Source organism: Meles meles, chromosome 7 (assembly GCF_922984935.1).
Source record: "Meles meles chromosome 7, mMelMel3.1 paternal haplotype, whole genome shotgun sequence".
In the NCBI taxonomy this organism is placed as follows: domain Eukaryota; kingdom Metazoa; phylum Chordata; class Mammalia; order Carnivora; family Mustelidae; genus Meles; species Meles meles.
The window spans coordinates 128438600-128461796 of record NC_060072.1 but is presented as its reverse complement, the minus strand read 5'-3'; the positions used below and the strand labels follow the sequence as shown (position 1 = coordinate 128461796).

Below are 23197 nucleotides of genomic sequence, written 5' to 3'. Positions count from 1 at the left end.
AAATTTCCCTTTCTGTATTTTCATTGTTGGTGTATAAGAAAGCAACTGATTTCTGTGCATTGATTTTGTATCCTGCCACACTACTGAATTGGTGTATGAGTTCTACTAGTTTGGGGGTGGAGTCTTTTGGGATTTCCATATAAAGTATCATGTCATCTCCGAAGAGAGCCAGGGTGCAGATATCTTAATCCTAGTTCACACAGAGGTATCTTGTGAGCTTGCAGATATTTTTAAGGAATTTTCAGTGCTGGGGGGAAGTAAGACATGATCACCAGGGATTGTATGACTATACAGCCAGGGGCGCCTGGTTGGAGTAGTCATTTAAACATCTGACTCTTGGTTTCCACTCAGCTTATGATCTCAAGGTCAGGAGATGGAGCCCAGCATTGGGGTCCATGCTCAGCATGAAGTCTGCTAAGATTCTCCCTCTCCATCTGCCCCTCCCTGCCACATGCTTATACTCTCTATCTCACTGTATCTCAAATAAATAAATTAAAAAACAATACCATACATTCAAAAGATACCAAGTGCAATAGGCACTCAGAAGGAAGGATTACTTCTTAGAGGGATAATGGAAAAAGCATTTAGGTGAGGAGGTGGCATTTGTTAGGCCTTGAGACTGTAGAGAGCATTTTGACAAATGAAAATGAGTGCAGGGGGCTTCTCAGGGGAATAGAATTAGTAGAAGCATGGAAATAGGAGAGTTCATGACAGTTTTGGGTAACAAAGTGGTGATGTGGGTTTGTTTTTAACATTGACAGATCTGGGGGGAGTACTGAGAAATGTGGTTGGAGAAGAATCTGGATGAGGCCAAATTGTTCATTGTTAATGGTCTGTATTTGTTAGTCTCAGGAGTTGATTTTTTGGTTTTGTTTTACTTTGTCAGGGAAATGAATAACTTGTTGAGAGCTGTGTATTTGGCCACAGGAATAAAAAAAAAAGTTATATAAGGTATTTCAAGAGAGACAATTTAGTATAAATAAGTAGTGTAAGGAATCTGTTAAAGAGATGTTGAAGAGTTGGAAAAGCAGAGGAGATCACTGAGGCATCTGAGAGCTAATCACGGTAGAAAGCAGCTACTACCCTTGTATTTCTTCTTATCAATAAGAGAAAGAGAACAGGGACATCAGGGTGGCTCAGTCAATTAAGCATCTGCCTTCAGCCCAGGTCATGATCTCAGGTCCTGGGATCAAGCCCCACATCGGGGGCTCCCAACTCAGTGGGAAGTCTGCTTCTCCTTCTGCCCCTCCTCCTGCTTTGTGTGCTTGCTCTCTCTCTCAAACAAATAAGTAAAATCTTAGAGAGAGAGAGAGAGAAAGACAATAATCTTAGTAGGAAATGGATGAAACAATGTGACCATATAGAGAAAAATACAAATGGCCAATAAAACAACAACAGTAAAAATAAAAATAATCCTTTGATGAAGATTTTGGGAGAATAAGTATAATCATAATGGAAATGGAAATTGGTATAGTCTTTCTAGAGCATTTTTTCAGTATATATCAAAATCCTTAAAAATAACTGTTCACTTTGAGAAGATATTCTGAGACCGTAGGTAAAAAGGCAAGGATGGGTTTAGATGGAGATGAGTTAAATTGATGAGCACTCTTGTCTGACAGTTTTGCAATCAGAGAAAAGTAGCTCATCTTGGTGTGGTATTCAGAACATTGCTGTGGTTACTGTAGACAGCTGGCTTCCTCTGAAAGCAGTCAGCAGCAATGTCTTGCATGCAGTAAGGTAGCATAAATGTATGAGCAGACTGGTTTCATGACTTTCTCTAGTAACACTTAAAATAGCTCAGAAGTTAGTGGAAAGTTATTCAGGTGAATGCAGAGGGAAACCTGTGCAAGATTGGATGCAGGGACATACTGCCTTACCTAGAGCATAGGCTTGCCGATGGCCCAGAGGCAAGGAGAGTGAGGAACCTCAGAACCAGTAGATTTGACTAGAACCTAACAGGTACTCTTTCTTTCTGGGCTGTCTGCAGTAGGGATTGCCCAGAGAAGTGTCAGCTTTCAGGATGACTAGAAGTAATTCCAGGTCCTAGCTCTGATAAACTATGGCTTCTGACATTGGGGATTCAGAGTCTCATTTGATTACGCCGTGATTTGCACTGTGTCAACAGAATAACCCTCAATTATAATAATCACATTTTTTAACTATTTTGCATATGTTAGAATTTATTTTACCACTATTTGAAAGGAGAAATTGTTTTTCTTTGTCGTCTAGATTATGATTTTAAATTTCTGATAATTATTTCTATTTCAGGAGCTTCCTATTCTAGACCAGTAGGCAGATAGCAAATATGTTTATAATTCTCTTCATAGGAAAACCTCCATTCTTACCAGAATCTTTTGACCGAATTCTTCTTGATGCACCATGTAGTGGAATGGGACAGAGACCAAACATGGCTTGTTCTTGGACTTTGAAAGAAGTGACATCATATCAACCATTACAGAGAAAACTCTTCACTGTGGTATGTGATGATACTTTGATGTGACACAAAGTTGACCTTCATAGTTTGATGTTTCATTTGAGAGCATTGTTCATTGCAGTATTTTTCACGATAACCAGAATGTAGAAAGAGCCCATTGAGTGATCCATCAACAGGTGAACAGATGAGCAAAATGTGGTGTACACACAGAATGGAATATTATACAACCTTACACAGGAATGGAATTCTGCTACAACATGAATGAACTTTGGAAATATTCTGCCAAGGGATAGAAGCCAGACATAGACGAATATTGTCTTTTTCCATTTATACAAGGTAACTAGAATAGGAACATTTGTAGAGACAGAAAGTGGAGTACAGGTTACCAGGGCTGGAGGGGAAGGAGAATGGGGAATTAGTATTTAACGGGTACAAATTTTAAGTTTGAGAAGATGAAAAGTTCTAGAGATGAATGGTAGTGATGGTTACATGACAGTGTGAATGTTTAATGCCACTGAACTGTACGCTTACATATGGTTACAGTGGCAAATTTTATGTTTATTTTATCAAACAAAAAGACAGAAAAACCTAGTTTTAAATCCAAGAAGCTTTCATTTATGTTGATCATTTCTTTCATTTAAAGGCAGTAGCAGAATTTCACTGAGACATTTAATGAATTTCCGACATTCTGCTATATCTTAAAGAAGTCAGTGAGCTGTTAACATCATAGTTAAGGAATGGGATGTGTAAGGAATGGAATATAAAACAAATTGCTCTTTTTTATAGGGCTTTTTAGAGGGTTCCTGGATCATCTTAGCGTATGAGAAGCAGGAGGTCCAGGGGAGGGAAACACACTGATAAAAATGAGACTGTTCGGTGTAGGATATAGAAGAATGGTAAAAACTTTGCCAATTGAGCTGGTGTCTAGCCCATTTCGGGAGAAGCCCAAATAGAATGTATGAGGATTTCTTTCAGGCTTGAACAAATGATTCCATGGATTTCACAGAATGTAGAGTGTTTGACCAAAGATGACTAAATCACTTCCCCTCAGCCCAGCAGTTATAAGAACATAGAGACCCAATAATGGGTCTCTAAAGTTGTCTTCGAGTACAGTTCTGCTTATCTGTTTAGTATCTCCTTTTAAACACGATGGATGTGCTGGTAATAGATTATTTAACTTTTTCTCTGAACAGTCTTAACACATCCTGGAAGCAAAAAATGGAAGCTTTACTTATAGCTGAAACCCACTTTGACTTGAGAGTAAAATTAGGACACTGTTTTATTAAAGATTTATTATGATTATTATTTTTTTTTTTTAGAGAGAGATGGAGAGATCGGAGATTGTGGGGAGGGGTAGAGGCAGAAGGAGAAAGAAACTCAAGCAGACTCCAGACAGCACAGAGTCCGACATGGGGCTCAATCTCACAACCCTGAGATCACAACCTGAGTTGAAACTGAGAGACACTTAACCAACTGCACCAGCCAGGCACCCCAGGACACTATTTTAGAAGACTACGCCTATGGGACACCTGGGTGGCTCAGTGACTTAAGTGTCTGCCTTCAGCTCAAGTCATGATCTCAGGGTCCTGGGATTGAGTCCCCCATCGGGCTCCTTGTTCGGTGGCGAGCCTGCTTCTCCCCCTGCTTGTGCTCGCACACACTCTCTCTCTCTCACAAATTAAATCTTAAAAAAAAAAAAAAAATTTAAAAGAGTACACTTTTTGGTTTTTTTTAGATCCTAGCAGAAAGGAAATTTTAAAAAGTTACTTAGGAGTAGTTACAGTGATCACAACGAAGAGGAACAGCTGATTGTGTTCAAGGGAGAATTTAGGATGTAGCAGGTTTGCCATTCTGCATTGAGAGGTGTTAATTGAGAATGTGGACCTTATAATCAGACACGGCTTGTCTGGAGCTGTGCTGCTTCCGCATAAGTGACTTCAGGTACATTGGTTACCACATATGACAAGTGGGGACTATACGCTACCTAATAGGTCCACCTCATTGGTGATGGTAACCATTACCTCATGGTTATAAGTAAATTGAGAAAATCCATGTAAAATGCTTAAAACCATAACTGGCACACAGTAACAGTTTCAATTTTGATCAGTCTACTCTAGTTAAGAAAGCACAAATATATACTATATATAATAAAAATATATGTAGCATACGATATATTATATATTATATAGTTTATTACATACTTGTATATACCATATAGTATATATGTGTGTACGTATATGATATTATATATATATGTAATAATATACTATGTATAGTATATATTTTAAAGATTTTTCTTTGAAATGTTTTTAAGTATCTGGGAGTCTGAAAAGATAAACTGTTATTTGGGAAAAATTCATTTTCTTATAATACCTATTTCCTGATTCACTTATTTACTGGACCACTTTTCATTGAGCACCTAAGGATAATGTAATCTATGCTATTCTGGGTGCTGTCAATATAGTAGTAAAAAAAAATAACAATTCCTGCCTTACTCATGGAGTGTCTATTCTAATCGGGAGGAAAGGAAGCAAATAGATGAGTAAGTTAGGAAGTACAGTAGCAGAGCCGTAATCCCGCGGAGCAGACTAAGGAAGGGAGGATAGGAGTGCTGGATTTGAATGGTGGCAGTGTTACCTGGGAGGGTCGGTGCTGGAAAGGTGGCAGAGACACAAAGATAAGACTGTGAAGAAGCCCTGCAGAGAATGAGAAGTTTCCCAGCTTGTGCACTGCTCCTGGGGTGGCAGTGGGCCATGTGTGTTTCGGAACAGCAGAGGCCAGTGTTGCTAAAGCAAAGTGAGCGAGAGGTGTGAGGGGAGGTCAAAAGGGCAGCCAGAGGCCTGCTCTGCGTAGGGTTTGGAAAGCCATTGTAAGGACTTGGGCATCGACTCCGAGTCATAGGTCAGGGCATTTGTAGGGTTTTGAGTGGAGAAGTTTTAAAAACACGCTCAGACAGCTGTATGGGGAAGAGGTTATAGTAGGGCAGACAGGGAAACAGGTGGACTAAGAAGGGGCTGTAGTAATCCAGGCCAAAGACAGTGGGGCTCAGACTGGGATGATAGCAGTGGAAATAGCCAAATTCTGGATAGATCTTAAAGGAAGAGTCAGTAGAATTTGCTAATGGATGGGGAGTGTGAAGGAAAGAGAGGCATAAAAGATAATACCAGGTTTGGGGCGTGAAAGTAGCACATCCCTAATAGGTCTCAGAGGGAAGATAGGTATTCACTGTTGAATTTGATAGCAGACGTATGAAGAAGGAAGTGAGTACACGAGTACAGAGTTCAGAAAGGACTATGGTTTAAAAAGGTACATGTGTGAGTTTTGGGCACCAAAAGTGGTATCTAAAGCAGTGAAACGGAATGATTACATTCAGGAAAGTCTTGGTTTAAATGCTCTGAGAGAGTGAAATGCATCTAGTCTGGAACAGAGAACCAGTCGTGGTCATACAGAACATTTATCCCAAACCCTTGAAAGGTATCCTAGCGATCTAAAATCCCGGAAAGTGTTGATTGTGCCTTGCGATCCAGAGTCTGATCGTGTTTCTTTAGGCGGTTGAGCTGCTGAAGCCGGGGGGCGTGCTGGTCTATAGCACATGCACCATCTCACTGGCCGAAAACGAAGAACAGGTCGCCTGGGCCCTCCGAACGTTTCCTTACCTTCAACTTCAGCCCCAGGTAAGAACGATGTCCGTGTTCTCAGTATAATCTGACCAATTATGGAAACTTGAGTGTGGGGATAAACACAAGGTTGTTACAGGAAGAACTATGTCAAGCAAAACTTCTGAAACAAGTACTGCAGTAAGCAAGAATGCTTCGATAATGAGATCCATTGTAGACTGCCCACAGAGAATTTCCACCTCCTAACCAAGTTTTTCCCTGTTCTTGTGCCTTGCTGTCGCGTTGAAATGCCCAAGAGCTCAGGTGTACTCATGTTACATGCTGCTTTCACCTATGGCTCTTGCTTATGTTCCTCAGAACCTTTTTTTCAAAAAGTTGTTTCTTCTTTTCCCCTCCCACTCCTAGATTTGCTGGTATGGAGTATGTTCAACATTTTTTCTCAAGTCACATCAGCAATAAAGAATATTGCTTCTTTATGGTTTCTGACATAAAATATGTAACATTTAAAAAGCTTTCTTATACTTTATTTTACCGGTCTTGGTTTTTGTCAAAAGTATAGTATGACTATATTTTTAACCCATGATGTCTGAGAGGAAGTTTAAATCTGTAATAATGCTCACATTTGGTTAGATACACTGAACATCTAACTTCAGTACCCTTCTGTACAGAACTTAGGTAATTGGAATATATGAATAAAAAGTAATCTAGAGATGGTTTCTATACTCGGAAAGGAAGGTAATTGCATTGTAGAGGAAAGGAAGACTTCAGAATTCACTTGAATTTTATGTGTGTGTGTACATATGCATATACACTCGATATATATCTGAAAGAGATGGAAAATTTCCCCCATAGATTAATAAACAGTAGGTTTTTAAATAATACTTAAGTATTAAACATAAGCATTTATGCAGGGTTGACTTGATTTAGGATTACGGATCTTGTGCAGTCGTGGTTCCCACATCTCACTCAGATCCTCATGATTCTGTATTCTAAACTAATTGACACAGCCTTAATTTATCTCCTAATATTCTAGTACATTCAAAAACAACAATAGAAATCTTTAATTATCCAGTTGGTATGGGTCAGAGAAAGTCACCTTTAGGTGCATATGGAACTCCTGTCAGCTTTGGGGAGTGTGATAATAAAGCTGAGTTTTCTTTTATTGCTGTTCTTGATAATACTGATCCACTTACGGAGTGACCGCTACATGCCAGGCAGACTACCACCTTATTAAATAAAATCTGAGAACTGAGTATTTTATCTGTTATACAGATGAGAAAACAAGAGTTAGGTGAAGTTACTTGCTTAAGATCACACAGCGAAAATGTGGCAAAGCCAAGGTTCTTGATGAGCATCTGGGGTCATGATAGAAACTCAGTCATCAGGAGACCATGTATTACTACCCAGGAAAACCGCATGTCCATTCCACAAAGATAACATTTGTCTAGTTTTGGAATTGGTGGTACTTATACCTCAGTTTTGTCTTTTATTTAATTATTTATATTGTTTTAAAGAATGTATTCATTTATTTGGGAGAGAAAGGGAGCATACAGCAGAGGGAGAAGCAGACTCCCCACGAAGTGTGGGACCCCCTGAGCCAAAGGCCGACACTCAACCTACTAAGCCACCCAGGTGTCCCAGTTTTGTCTTTTAACTTAAATGTATGCAGGCACACTTACCAATGATAGGATGTTCACGTTCTCTCATTTTCTCCGAACAGGAACCACAGATTGGAGGAGAAGGAATGATGGGAGCTGGCCTATCATTGGAACAATTGAAACAGCTGCAGCGATTTGATCCATCTGTTGTGCCATTATGGGACACTGACATTGATTCTCTCAGAGATGCCAGGATAGAAGACATGATTTGGCTGGCAAATAAGGATTGTATAGGTTTTTTTATTGCAAAGTTCATAAAATGCAAAAGCACATAGAAGAACTCTTAGAAATGAAAATTCTAAACGTTCGCTATATGGTTTTCTTCCCTCCCCTCCCCCCCCAACTGTTGTCAGGCACAGTTGCTAAGGAAAAAGAAAAGGCTGCCAGCTGTTGCACCAGGGACCAAGAGATTTGATCAAGAGACGCTACTTCATGGAGGAAGTAGTTGGGGGTGGTATATGATTATATTTTGTGTTTTTTAAATAAGTTTTTTCTTAAGGATTAGCACAGTATAAAAAAAGGAGATGCCTACAGATATCTGGAGCGTAGAGCATATTTTCATTTGAGGCTTTGTGTTTTAATGTGTAAAGAATGCACATCATTTTTAATGTTAAAGTTTGTGATTCTAACAAAAGGAATAAAATGAGCAGTATTTAATTTGGTAGAAATTTTTCTTTGTTCTCGAGTTCCTAAAGTAGTTCCTAAAAACTCAGGGTATGGGAACTATGTTTTCCATATGCCCATAACTGAACTGAGCATTTTATTGGAATTTTTCTGTTTACTACATGATAAATCAACTTTTTTTTTTTTTTTTTAAGATTTACATATTTGAGAAAGAGAGAACGAGCAACCACGAGCAGGAGGGGCAGAGGGAAATCTCAAGAAGACTTCGTGCTGAGCAGAAAGCCTGACCGAAACCAAGAATTGGATGCTTAACCAACTAAGCCACCTGGGTACTCCTAAATCAACTCTTTCAAATGGAGTCTAGACCTCTCCTAAATGGTAGTGTGCATTTACCATGTTTCTTCTTCTTCTTTTTTTAATGCTTTTAAACTGAAACCTACAACAAATATTTTCTTCACTCTGTATTAAAATTATGAGAATATTCCACAATTTGGGCACTTTCATGTACCTGTTATACAAGTTAATGTGCTATGATTGGGGAGACAGAAAAGAGCAGCTTCTGGTAGCTGGGAACTGGCTTGGCACTTTCAGTTATACCTTGGTGGTGTCCTCTTGAACATTCATTCACCAAACATCAACATCAGACAAAGCCAAATATGAATATAGTAGATTAAGACAAAAAAGACCACTTTATAAGCACATCTAGAATCCAACAAAAACATGAACATCCCCTTAACTGCAAAAGTGACCAAACATCCCACCGTGAGCAGCCTGTATGTGACTGCTTTTATTAAAAAGTAATTATAACCTTAGGATTGCTTCATCTTACTGCTGTTCAGATAAGATACATTAAAATACCCAATACCCAGCCCAGTTTAAAGGCTGTCTCATACAGTATTAAATACATTTAAATGTTTTAACTTCCATTTGGATTACCCCAGAGTTTCTCAGCCTCGGGTATATAAGGTGGACAGTTGGGAACGATTACTTAATAGTTCCTTTTCTTTCCCCTCCTAGGCTTCTGTTAGGAATTTCTCCTCACTTTTGTGTCCATGAAGATGGCAAGGTCTCTGATCAGGTAAGACCTTTAGCAAGTCTCTTCTCTGAAGCTTTTCTTGAACATCCTCCACTTAGGTTGGCTTAGGCATTTCTATCTTTCCATACACCCCTAGGACCCACTTCTACTGCCCTTATCATTAACACACTCTTCTTTTAATAGGCATCCTCCTTACCGTCCCTCCTCCCAGGTTTGGGGAAAGTCTTGAAGGCAGGAACCCTGTCTTTTCTGTTCCTGCTTTAGAATAGATGAGTACATGCTTATTGAATGAGGGACAAGCTATTTCAGGTTCCATAAGATTCAGCTATGTGCTTGACTTCTTTATATCCCTTATTCTGCCTTTTATCCAGTAGATGTCATTGGACTAAAGAGAAGCACCATTTACCTGTGTAATGCCGTTTCTAGGGGTCCACACATTTCTCCAAACTTTAAGTATGTTTTAAAAAATCCATGTCTTCTCATGCTCTCTGCCAAGCCTTACGTGCTCAGCTGGGATGAAAATCGTAGACAGGGAGACCAGCAGTAGACATGTAAACTGTTGGTTAATACTGACAAATAGCAAAATACAAGCAATGCAGGCAAAACAAAAGAACAATATTTGCATATTAAAACAGGAGGACAAGGAATATTTGTTAAAATGTTGGCTTTGACAAAGACCTTTTCAGTGGGTTTCGTTCCTTCAAAAAAAAAATAGGGAAAATTGGAAAATAAAACACATTCAATTTAAGGGACACAAAGTTAAGAACAAGTAGAATAAAACAGGGAAAAATCTGGGAAATGTGGAGGAAAAGAATATATTCTCTCTTAATGTATTTAAGATTAACATAGATATTTCTGTGAAACAAAAAAAAAAGCAATGTAACAGTGAGTATGTTTTACTTCAAAACCCTGTGCCACATTTTACTTTAAATAGTAAGGTGAAGTACAAATATAATATAGCCAGAATTAAGTAACTGGTCTAGAATCATCTAGTTACCTATTTTTCCTTGACTGTGTGACTCTTGACAGACCACTACTAAGATGAGTTTTCAAGACGAGCAGCATGGTATCATTGAGCAAAGGGGGGGGGGGGGTTAGCGGTGAGGATTTAAATTTGTCATCAAGATCGATTTTCATTTTAAAAATGAAGAATAAAAAAAAAAAAAACTGAATTGCCACACATGGAGAATTAAGGTGGGAGAAAGACTACTCTGCTCCTATTTTAAAAGATCTTTATTACCTGCCCTAAACGAGCATTTTATGTGACATAAAGGGAACATCACTAAAGGAAATTCAGGGATCAGCACTGCCCTTAAGAAGAGATGCTCCCACCGTGGGAAGTGTTGAAAATCTGACATATTCTCAACTATAAGAATCATCCCTAAAATGGCAATTAATACTACTACTAATAAACAGTGCAGAAAGCCAGCTCTTTATTTGTTTTATATGAATGACTTTAAACCCGATTTGTTGAACAGTTCAGTGTAGCTGACAGTGAATGTTTAACAGGAATGCATAGCAGACCATGTTAAAAATGTGGCATTGTCCCAAAGTACAATACGACTAAGACATCCTACATTTAGCAGCACCTTTTTGTAACAGTAACTTAAATGAGCAGTAGAGAAAGAGCATAGGAAAAACTGAAATGGGTTTGACAATAAAACACAGAACTATTAAGAACATTTCCATTTCCAGCATTTTCTAGGTTGACTACAAAGATCATGATTCTACAACTGAGTAGGTTAAGGTTAAGCCTTTGCTGAGTGAAAAGACTAAGTTTACATTCCACAAGTCAGTAAAATCTCCCGTTGCCCTTGGGATTATTTCTTCATTTACAGATTCATTACACACTGTTCACACATACGCCTGCTATACAGTTTTCACGTATAGATGCTCACTGTCAAATCCTGCAGTAGCGTTTTTTGAGGAATACTCTGATTTGGACTAGTATGTTTCACAGTCAAGTGAAAAGAATCCAAAAGTGAAAAGAACTGGAATCTGTTAGCATGACTCTTTGAAAGGGATTTGTGGTAGCAGCAAGAAAGATAAATACCAGTTATACTTCAAGAGTTTTAGCTATCCCAAAGTCATTAATTGGGATGAAAGTTTCAGAAATATTTTATACAAGTAATGTTAGCTGGAATATGGTTCCCCAAAGATATGAATATTTTACATCAAAAATGCATATATTCTGACTACTGTTTTTATATTCAATAAATAAATTTGTCAGCAGTACAGAACTAATTAACAAAAAGGTGAATTCTGAGGAAAATGTTCCTTGTATTAGCTGATAAAACCCTTCAGATGTAATTCATTTTTAAAACTGAGTTTTCTTGCGGAGGAAGGGAAATAAGGAGTTGAATGTGAAACAGTTTTACTTAGGTCCCAGAATATTTGGCAAGAATTTGGAATAATCCATGCAAAACAAAAATAGATTAACTTCTTTAACAAAATAATAATTTCATAATGTACAGATCTGAAGTTAGGCCATTATAGCTGGCATTTTCCAGGGACAAACTTCAGGTGCTGGTATTTGCACACCTAATACTGTCTTACCTGTCCAGTTGCAACTGGACAAAAAGTACACATAAGCGACACGGAGAAGGTTGTTTTAGCCTTAGCATGACAACCACCCTGTGAGCTGCTTACACTGGTATCACTGAGGCATGGAGAATAGTATCTTTTGGGTTTCCTTTCAGAGTGGATGTCTAATGGAGAAAGAGAGTCTTAACATTTTGTTCACTTCAAGTCACCTCATTTTGCCCTGATTACTTCTGAAGAGCAGAAACTTTGGTTATAAGAAGCACTTCTAGGTTATGACTGACAGCGAAACTGTTGGAGTTGGTGGCAGGGAATGGACTGAAGGGGGAAACTGAAGGGAGATAAACAACAGGAACCATAGGCAAGGTTAGAAAGGAGGTGGGAGAAGTTAGAAAAATTTATTTTCCCACGAAATAATTCTACAAGCTGTGTAAACATTTCTTACTAAAACAAATACTCAAACACACAAAGATTGTACATTTCCAGTGAAACACTCACAGTTAAAAGTTGCCTGTATTTTTACTCTCTAGGAGCAAAAACAAGGAGCCAGCAGACGAATGCCTTCCTAGTCACCTTTGGCAGCAAGCTTCCTCACATTCCCTGACTGCTCAACGGATTCTTAAAGCAACAAGTAGCACAATTAAATACAAAGCCAGGTGAGTAGAATTCTAGGTTTCGGTCTCGAGTCTTGAGCACTCAGTTCCATCACAGTCACTCGTGCATACTTTTACACACTCGTACACACAGACACGCTTGCATACGGAGGTCCGGCTCGTATACTCCAGTGCAGTGACATAAGACACTAGCTACGAAGAATGTGTTTGTCACAATCAGTGTGAACTGCATGGATTAGAACAACCTTTGGAGTTTGGTTATATTTACCATAATTTATGGTCAAAATTATAAACTTACAAGGATGGTAAAACATTCAGAAATCAAACCTCTTCAAGTCAGGCAATCACACGTATTTACAGTATGTACAAACTTTCTACTAGAATGGGGATAGGTGTCTAGACGATATTACAAATTTCCTGAAGGTGGGCATTTCTAGTCCCTGTAATTCATAAAGCAAATCTGCTGACTTGGCATTAAGACTCTAAAATAGTGTGATCAAACAGATATATATATATATATTATATATATATATTATATATATAATTATCATAAGAAGGTGTTTGCAGAAATAACATTTACAAACTATACAGTACACAGTACTAGTACATAGAAAATAGATTCTAACTTTATGATCCCCTTTGTGTAAGGCAAGACTGAATCTGTCCCCAAATTTAGTCAGCCAGAGGTACAAGCAAGAAACAGTGGTCCATGGTTAAATGAATATGCAAATCAGGTGCCTACATATTAAAAATCTGGAGAATCAAGAAATTCCACTTTTTACCTGGGCCAATTCTGGCTTGCTGGATACATTAACTACGTTTTTGAAAACATCAACTATGTTTCTTAAAATACTAATGCCACCTGGATGGCAACAGATTTTGTTCAAGTGGCAGCGATCCCAAACAGTTTTTGAGAAGTCCAGTATGCAACCGGAGGACTGCAGCCATACCAGGCGAATTTATATAGCACTTACAAAAGAAAAAAAAAGGTATATTAATACTCTCTATCATGCTATTGCTATTCGAGCAACAGCAATACAAAGTATACAGGACAGATCACGTATGACTGCAATGTAGACCCCAAAGATTGAGTCTGAGGGTGGGGGAATACAAGACTTAAAAAAAAAAAAACATAAAAGGGCCAAAGTCACTGGCGGATGTAAACATCCCTGTTCCACTCCCCAGCCTCGTTCCGTTTTTTGGAGAGGCCTTCTCCGTCCTTGTCACAATAGCGATCCTTGGATTTATGCCGGCTCCGTTGTTTGTTGCACTCGTTGTGGTCCTGCTCTCGATCCAGGTCCCTGGAACGGTGCCGAGACTCCCTGTGTCTGTGCTCACTGCTCCCGTGGGGCTCATCTCGGTGGTTATGGTCACGGTGGGAGGCATAGTGGTCCACGTGTTCGTGGGAGTAATCTTCCTTCGGCTCCACATAGGCAGAGTCTCTACTCTCCTGGGTTTCTGAGTCAAATGTCTCCTGCCTGGAGAGGCCTCGGCTCGTCCCACTGCGATGGCTGTGATGCTGGGCAGAGGAGGAGGAACGGTGCTGGGGTTTCTTGACGGGTTCCGGGCAGGGGTCTTCTTCAGCTTGGGAGGCAGAGCGGGCGGGAGCGGAGCGCTCAGTCCTCTGATCCCCTTGAGAACCCTGGTGGGGAAGGGAGCCAACACGGGCGTCAGCCAAGGTCACTGTGTAAAGAACATGTCACAAGAGCAAGGCTGCCCTTTCAAGGGTTTATTCCCTGGGGACTTTCTAAAATGAAATCTAACCTTGCTCAGTTACTTAATTCTTTTGATAACATCCGGTGGCATTACAAGGCTTGTACTACATTATATCAGACTTTCTTTTCCTTAATGAATAAGTGGGGGGGGGGGGGGACGGCATCCTTTTATATGTTCTCCTGAGGTTCAGATCAGATACAGGTACCTAAAATTTCTTTACACACCAGTGTACATTTCACTACCTCTATTTGAAGACCTGTGGGAAGATTAAAAATGCTTAAGATGCTGGGGAAGAAATAAATTGCAGATACTCACATACCATTTAGTATGAGGCAAGTACTGTCCTAAGACAGTCTTCGGTATTAATTCAGTAATGGCGGCAGCAGCCCTGCGAGACCAGTTGCCATTAGTCTTCCTGAGGCAAGGGGCAGGTAAGCAACTTCGCCAGCCTCACACACCCAGTAAGAGTTGGAGCGGGAATTCGAGCCCAGGCAGTGTGATTGCACAGCTGTGCTGCTGACAGCGTAGAGGAATGCTATCCTTGCCTTACAGGACATGGGGCTGCGGAGTTTCTGTATGTTTGCGGTATAGAGTTGGCACAGTTTTTCCTTACAGGTACACAACTCACCCTCAAGACAGTAAATGATTCAACGTGTGGCTCAGTTTGGACAGAGCTGCTCCCGCTGGAACAGGCGCCGGGCTTGGATCCCAGCCAAGTGACCCAAGCCAGCCTACTTTCTAGGGCTTAAGAAAGAGCCCCTCTTACCTGTGAATTAGAGGCTTGAGTGGGGCTACTGGGCAGAGCTGAAGTGGCTAAAGTACGACTAAGGAGCGGGTTGGGGAGATGGCTGCTGGGAGGGTGGGTGGCCTTCCAGTAGGCCTCCAGATAGTCGGCAAGGTGCTCACAAGCATCCTCGAGCTGGTTCTCGTCCAGGATCACATCAAACAGCTCCTGCAGAGGCAGACGTTGCCCATGACACACTTGCACCAGCCCGGCACTCCCCAAAGGAAGGGGCCGCACCCCTTCGTATTTGCACGTGTGCTCCTGCTCTCTCCTTTTCAAATTGTCTAAATGTCCTGTTGAGTCAGATTGTGTCTATCTGCGTCAGATCAGTGCTCACAACTCTAGATGTTTAACCAGTAGCAGTTCTCAGTGTAATGACAGTTGTTTAGACATGATAGAAAAGAGGTAGAGAAATAAAAATATAATCTGGACAGTACAGGAAGAGGCCTGGTTTTGACATAGAGACTATGAAAAACTTAATCGTGGAAATTGCTGGGGCAAGATTAGGACAGGAAATTTGGCAGACAAAAGCTGAAATCACTGATGATTTGACAGGGCCCAAACTTCAAAATATGCCAAGCGATAAACAATATTAATTCTTGTAGCTTCTGCTGTACTGCATATCAAAATGAAAACCTAGAGGAGTTCGTTAGTCTCAAACCATGATAGGTAAAAGGCAGGGATCAGGAGGGGAATTTGTTCAGGTATCAGAAGCTATGTAACTGTTTAGAAAAAAAATTTTTAACATGGTCTCAAATCAATTTGTCAATTATTAAGAAAGCTATTAAGAGTTATTAGAAACGAATAATAAAGCTCAAACAGATCCACTTTATAAACCAAATTTTGAAATCATAATCTCATTTAAGATATGAATTAGGTATTAACAAAGCAAGGTCACCATCGAATGCACTGGAGTTTTTTGTAAGCTATAATCTAGACAAGTGCTCATGGGAGGTGGTAGGATAGTTCACTTCTTGGGAATGAAGACCACGGCTAAGTGGGGAGAATTCTCTCTCCCGACACCTGTTTTCCTGTCCGGTTATTGGCTGGTTGCTTTCTAAATATAAAACCAGGGCTAATGTCCTCAGGTGGATTTTACCGTGTATGGAGATGACTTACTGGAGGACACTGAGCCAGTTTATCAGCTGCGACCATCTGGACATTGAGGTGTTTGGCTTGAGATTTCCCTCGAGATTTTATTAACCTTTGTAAAACCTGTGAAAGAGAAGATTTAACAGAAAAGTATCTGCATTAAGGTGAAGAACAAGGTTTGTTACTCACTCTAGGGCCTTTTTATGTATAGCACAAATGGTTTATAATAGATTGAGCCATAAAACATGTAAGTTAGCTGCAAAATTAACGTGTTAACAGAAATCTCAGTTGCAGACTTTAAAAAGATAACTAGCATGGAGCTTCCTCTTTTTCAAAGCTTGCGGTTACCAATCTTCTTGTCTCATGACTCCTTTATGTTTAAAAAAAAATTTGAGAACCCCAAGAGTTTTTATGTGAAGTATAATGTTTACCACAGTAGAAACTACAACTGAACATACTGTTAAATATTCATTTAAAAATGAATAAGCTGGTTACATTTTAACAAATTACTTATTTTTGTAAAAAAAAAAAACCTACATTTTTTTTATCAATTTCTCTAATTGCTTGGCTTCTTAACCTGCTACAGAGTCTTGTTTTGGTTGAAATAATGTGAAGAAATCCATCCTTCTACAGATAGGTAATTCCGAAAAGGAAGAGTATTTTAGTAGCCTTTTCAGGAATTGTGACAGTGTTCTTTAATGTTACACTAAACTCAACAAATGGTAGTTTCTTAAGACTAGTTGCATGTGAAAGCTTAAACTGTATCAGTGAACTTTTCTTACTGTTAAATTACATTCCATTGATTTATCTTGAAATGTGAATGGATCTTTTATTGTGCATGATTTGTAACATCATTTCATTGATCATTTGGAAAATAATGGTTCATGAAATTCTTCAGATCTTCCAAATGCTGACACACTTCTTATACAATATCAAAACATATTTGCTATAACCACTGATCACATTAGAAAAGGCTATCTTTTGAGAAGCCGCTAAGCTCAGATAAAATTTTCTGAAATTTCAATTTTTGTTTGAAAGCTCCAGTTTTGCCCAAAAACCAAGTCTTATAAACATAGTATGTCAGTTGTTCATTCAAATAAAAATGGTGTTTGGTGAAAAAAGAGGCTGCTTGAGTTTTTAACTTGAATAGTCACTATGTGTCGTCAAGACGACTGATAAAGTGTTTCAGCTATTCAAGTTTCATTACACAGAATATTGAAAAGCCTTGTATTTAAGAGTCAAAAGTTAGTAACATTAATAAATGTTACTACTTTGTCAAGACATACTTAATTGAAACTGGGTGGTGGTAGGTATTTTTGGACCGTGAGCACCGTCTGCTACCAGTCTCCATTCATGGTCACTAGCACTTTCACCCACCATTGCTTTTGCACCCTTAGTGCAAATGTCAAAACAGTGAAAAAGGAGAACAATGCCTTAGTATTATGGAAATAATTTCGACCTCATGGACTCTAGAAGTTTCTCAGAACCTTCCTCCAGGACACCATGGACCACATTTTGGGAATCGGTGTTCTAAGCCATGAAACTAATAACCATGCTTTGCTTACATGAATCTTAAAAACTCTTGACTACCCTGTCTCTTCAAACTCTTTATGATGGGTAGAGATATAACTTACCGCAGTTGTAAAGCAGAACATAAACAACTGTAATGAAGTTTGATTGCAGAGCAAATAAGAACAAGCCCGCTTACCTTAGGAGAAGAAATCTTTACGTAGACTATAATAGGGGCCAAAGAAGTTTTACTGAGTTGAGCTGGATGATTAATGGTGTCTGCATCAAGGACTACCAGTTGCAGTGTTCTTGCAAGTTCAAAAATCCTTTCGATTTCACTCTGAACTTCCGCTGTAGAAGGTTAATAAGCAGACTTCAATTACTGAAAGTATTTTTAAGCCAAATTGAAATAAAAATGGTACACTGTTTCTTCAACAGGAAGGGAAGTAGGGCAGCCAATAGGTTAATGTTTACAGGCAATCGAGGTGATAAAAGGTATCCCCTTGGAAAGAGCTATCTCTCCACAGAACCTTTAGTATTGACGGAATTCTTCGCTCAACCAGCTATAAAATTTGCTTCCAGTATAACACTCTTTGTGCTATAAAACTTCACTCTGTGAAATCATTTCATAAAGATGTTGTAAAATAGAAACTTAAGGATATCTTTAACTTGTCTGTTTCCGACCATGTTACCATAGCAACTCTCACCACATTTCTTTTCACTGCATCAGCTTGATCTGTGTTTATACTGTCACCTATTGGTCTCCTTTCTCTATGTGATATTCTAGATGTGTTTATTAACAAGCTGAAATCCAACATAAAATAGGAGAGACGTTAATAGTATCTGTAACAAACTTGCCCAAAAGCACACTTCTCATAAGTTTCTGCCAACAGATGAGTGGTCCTGCAGTATTCATATTTTAGAAGGGTGGTTATCCATTAGAGGCAGCACTACAGAAATCCAAACTCTAAGATTCATAGAAAAACTAATTAACTAAAAAAATGCTTGAACACCAAGAAAAGTTCAGTCTATCCACTCCACGATCCCTCCAGAATATAAAACAGGACTGTCCAACAGAATGTTCTGGGATGGTGGGAATAGTCTGTGTCAATGCCATCCAGTGTGATAGCTGCTTGGCACAGGTGACTGCTGAGCACTTGAACTGTAGTTAGAGCGAATGAGAAGCTCAATTTTTAAACTTAAATAAAAGCTAAATAGCCAGAGGCTACTGTACTAGGCAGCACAGATCTATAAAGGCCTAACATGTAGCTTGTAGTGTCCTCTATCATGAAAGGCAGACTCTGAGACTCCTGGACCTACAGAATACCTTCCAATTCCTCTTAGCCATTTAGATCCATGCAGAAGAGTGCTGGAGATAATCTCAACTAGTATATTATTGCAGAAAACACAAGTCACTACTCCTCTTCCTCACAGTATGTTATGACTAGAATCCTTTCAGTTACCTGAATGTATTTAAAATCTGGGCTAAAGCCATTTACAGGACTAGTACAAGCCATTCATGACAGTCTTGCAGAAAGGAAGACCAAAACCAATCTGATTTAAGCTTCTGGATCTACCAGTTGACAAGAAACACAAAGAATAGATAATTACATAAACTACACCCATATATTGCAGTTAGAAAACTTCAGACAGATAAGTGACCCAATCTCTTCAAGCAAAAAATTATAAGGGGGAAAAAAAGACATATGGAAAACTACAGATTAAGAAACTCACGGACCACAATAGCCAAACTGTGGAAGGAGCCAAGATGCCCTTCAGCAGATGAATGGATAAAGAAGATGTGGTCCATATACACCATGGAATATTCCTCAGCCATCAGAAAGGATGTATACCCACCATCTGCATCGCCATAGATGGAACTGGAGGGGATTATGTTAAGTGAAGTAAGTTAAACAGAGAAAAGACAATTATATGGTTTCATTCATAGGTGGAACATAAGCAATAGCACAGAGGACCATAGGGGAAAGGAGGGAAATCCAAAGGGGGAGAAATCAGAGAGGGAGATGAACCGTTAGAGACTATGAACCCTGAGAAACAACCTGGGGGTTTCAGAGGGGAGGAGAGTGGGGGGAGGGGTAACAGGGCCATGGGTATTGAGGAAGGCACATGCTATGATGAGCTCTGGGTGTTACACTTAACTAATGAATCACTGAACACTGCATCAAGGACAAATTATGTACTATACGGTGGCTAACAACATTAAAAAAAAAGACAACCCAATTAAAAATGAGCTAAGCATTTGAACAGACATTTCTAGAAAAAAGGTACACAAATATCCAATAAAGACATGAAAAGATGTTCAAAAATATTAGATGTTAGGGAAACAAAAATTGAAAGCACAATGAATTACAACTTCCCACCCACTAGTATGGATAGAATTTCAAAAATGAAAAGAATTGTTGGGGAGGATGTGCAAAAATTGAAATCCTCATACATTGCTGGTGGGAATGCAAAATGGAACATCTGCTGTGGGAAACAGTTTGGCGGCTCCTCCAAAAGTTAAACAGAATTGCTGTGTGACCCAGTTATCCCTCTCCTAGGTATATATCGAAGACAAGTGAGGACATAAGCTCTCACAAAAAATTTGTATATGGATGTTCCTAGCAATAATCACAACAGTTGAAGAGTGCAGACAACCCAAATCCCAACCATGTCATGCCTATATTACATGTGGTAGTATGTACATATAATAAAATAATAGCCAAAAAAGAATGGAGTCGTGATACTTGCTACAACATGGATGTATCCTGAACACATTATGCTAAGTGAAAGAAGCCAGACTCAAAGGCCATATAATGTATGACCCTATTTAGTTGAAATATCCAGAATGGATAAATCTGTGGAGACATGAAGTCAAGCAGTGAATATCCTGGGTTCCCGGGACAGGAGACTGGGGAGGGACTGCTAATGGATGGGGTTTGTTCCAGAATTAGATATTGGTGATGGTTTGCACAACACTGTGCATATACAACTAAAAAGGGTGAACTTGATGGAACACGACTTACAGCTCACTAAAACGAAAAAAAAAATTACAGGAAAGACTCATGGACCTATGAACAAACGAATCACTATGGATTTAGCATCCTGATTCAAGCAATTATTAATTTATATATATTTATAATACATAAATGAATAAAATGATGTATATATAAAAATATAATCACAATTGGGAAATGATACATGGCTGAACATCTAATGATACTAGGGATGTATTGTTAATATATGATAATGGCATTGTAGTTTAAATAGTCCCTCATCTTTAAGAATACATACTGAAATGTTTACAGGTAAAATCATATGATGCTTAGAATTTGCTTCAAAATATTTCAGAGGGCATGGGGAGGGCTGAAATGAAAAAAGACTGGCCATGAATATTGAAAGTGGGTGATGGATATCTGAGGTTATACTTTTTACTTCCCTATATATTTGAATTTACTTTAAAAACACTTTTAAAAATAAAAATTATACATTCTGATTTTTTCATAAGTGTTCTAAAACATTACTAATATTATTTAGATATTCTGTTGATCTTTAAATTTTTATTTCAGTTATCACCTTGTATGGCTTCGTCCCCTACCAATGTCTTCATGGCCACTGACCCCCAACAATCAAGTTCCAGTCTAAATATTACTGTAAGCAAGCTGGTGCAACCACTCTGGAAAACAGCATGGAGGTTCCTCAAAATGTTGAAAATAGAACTAACCTATGACCCAGCAATTGCACTACTGGGTATTTACCCTAAAGATACAAACGTAGTGATCCGAAGGGGCACGTGCACCCGAATGTTTATAGCAGCAATGTCTACAATAGCCAAACTATGGAAAGAACCTAGATGTCCATCAACAGATGAATGGATAAAGAAGATGTGGTATATATACACAATGGAATACTATGCAGCCATCAAAAGAATGAAATCTCGCCATTTGCGACGACGTGGATGGAACTAGAGGGTATCATGCTTAGTGAAATAAGTCAATCGGAGAAAGACAACTATCATATGATCTCCCTGATACGAGGACGTGGAGATGCAACATGGGGGGCTAGGGGGATAGGAGAAGACTAAATGAAACAAGATGGGATTGGGAGGGAGACAAACCATAAGTGACTCTTAATCGCACAAAACAAACTGGGGGTTGCTGGGGGGAGGTGGGGTTGGGAGAGGGGGATGGGGTTATGGACATTGGGGAGGGTATGTGCTATGGTGAGCACTGTGAAGTGTGTAAACCTGGCGATTCACAGACCTGTACTCCTGGGGATAAAAATACATTATATGTTTATAAAAAATAAGAAATTAAAAAAAATTTAAAAAAAAGGCCTCCAAATTGGTAAGGAAGGTAAAACTCTTAACTGTTTGCAGATGACATTATTATAAACCCTAAAGACTCTACCAAAAACTGTTAGAATAAATAAATCCAGTAAAGTTGCAAGACACAAAATTGGTATATAAACATACACTGTGTTTCTACATACCAAAATAAACTATCAGAATGAGTAAGAAAACAATCGCATTTACAACTGCATCAAGAAGAACATACCTAAGATGTAACCAAGGGGTAAAAGACCTGCCCATTCAGAACTACAAGACAGTGCTGAAGGAAACTGAAGAAAATACAAACAGATGGAGAGAATATTTCATGCTTGCGGACTTGAAGAACACTGTTAAAATTTCCCTACTTCCCAAAGCAATCTATAGATTCAATGCAATCCCTGTCAAAATTCAAATGGCTTTATCACGGAAACAGAACAATCCTAAAATTTGTGTGGAACCACAAAAGACCCTGACAAGCCAACTTAATCTTGAGAGAGAACAATAAAGCTGGAAGCGTCATGCTTCCTGATTTCAAACTATATTACAATACTATAGTAAAACTGTGGTATTGGCATTAGAAAAAAAAAAAAAGACACATAAATCAACAGAACAGAATACAGAGCCCAGAAATAAACCCATGCATAGACAGTTAATTTAAGACCAGGGAGCATAGAATATACAGTGGGGAAAGTATAGTCTCTTTAATAAGTGGCGTTGGGAAAACTGGATAGCCATATGCAAACGAATGAAGTGGGACCACTACCTTTCACCATATACAAAAATCAACTCAAAATGGATTAAAGACTTAAATCTAAGACCTGAAACTATAGAACTCCTAGAAGAAAACACAGGTGGGGGGCGCCTGGGTGGCTCAGTGGGTTAAGCCACTGCCTTCGGCTCAGGTCATGATCTCAGGGTCCTGGGATCGAGTCCCGCATCGGGCTCTCTGCTCAGCAGGGAGCCTGCTTCCCTCTCTCTCTCTCTGCCTGCCTCTCTGCCTTGTTGTGATTTCTCTCTGTCAAATAAATAAATAAAATCTTTAAAAAAAAAAAAAAAAAAGAAAACACAGGTGGTAAGCTCCTTGACATCAGTTTTGTTGGTGACTTTTTGGATTTGACACCAAAAGCAAACACAACTAAAGCCAAAATCACCAAATGAGACTACCTTAAACTAAAAACCTTCTGCACAGCAAAAGGAACTATCAACAAAATGAAATGGCAGCCTACCAAATAGAAAATATTT

At 39.0% G+C, this 23197-nt stretch overlaps 2 protein-coding genes across 10 annotated transcripts in view; one reads left to right on the top strand and one right to left on the bottom strand.

The window, feature by feature from the left end:
• NSUN6 (NOP2/Sun RNA methyltransferase 6) overlaps positions 1-13127 on the top strand; it is a 70516-nt gene extending 57389 nt beyond the window's left edge. For all 3 annotated transcript variants that reach the window (XM_046011570.1, XM_046011569.1, XM_046011571.1), the window contains 5 exons: positions 2328-2476; positions 5983-6108; positions 7772-8711; positions 9351-9411; positions 12441-13127. In XM_046011570.1, the coding sequence (XP_045867526.1) occupies positions 2328-2476; positions 5983-6108; positions 7772-7984 (488 nt within the window). In that variant the 3' untranslated portion in view covers positions 7985-8711; positions 9351-9411; positions 12441-13127. The remainder of the gene's footprint in view (positions 1-2327; positions 2477-5982; positions 6109-7771; positions 8712-9350; positions 9412-12440) is intronic.
• The window catches only part of CACNB2 (calcium voltage-gated channel auxiliary subunit beta 2), a 387082-nt gene continuing 374663 nt past the window's right edge, over positions 10779-23197 (bottom strand). For all 7 annotated transcript variants that reach the window (XM_046011563.1, XM_046011561.1, XM_046011564.1 and 4 more), the window contains 4 exons: positions 17825-17976; positions 16144-16239; positions 15007-15192; positions 10779-14166 (listed from right to left, as the gene is read on the bottom strand). In XM_046011563.1, the coding sequence (XP_045867519.1) occupies positions 13672-14166; positions 15007-15192; positions 16144-16239; positions 17825-17976 (929 nt within the window). In that variant the 3' untranslated portion in view covers positions 10779-13671. The remainder of the gene's footprint in view (positions 14167-15006; positions 15193-16143; positions 16240-17824; positions 17977-23197) is intronic.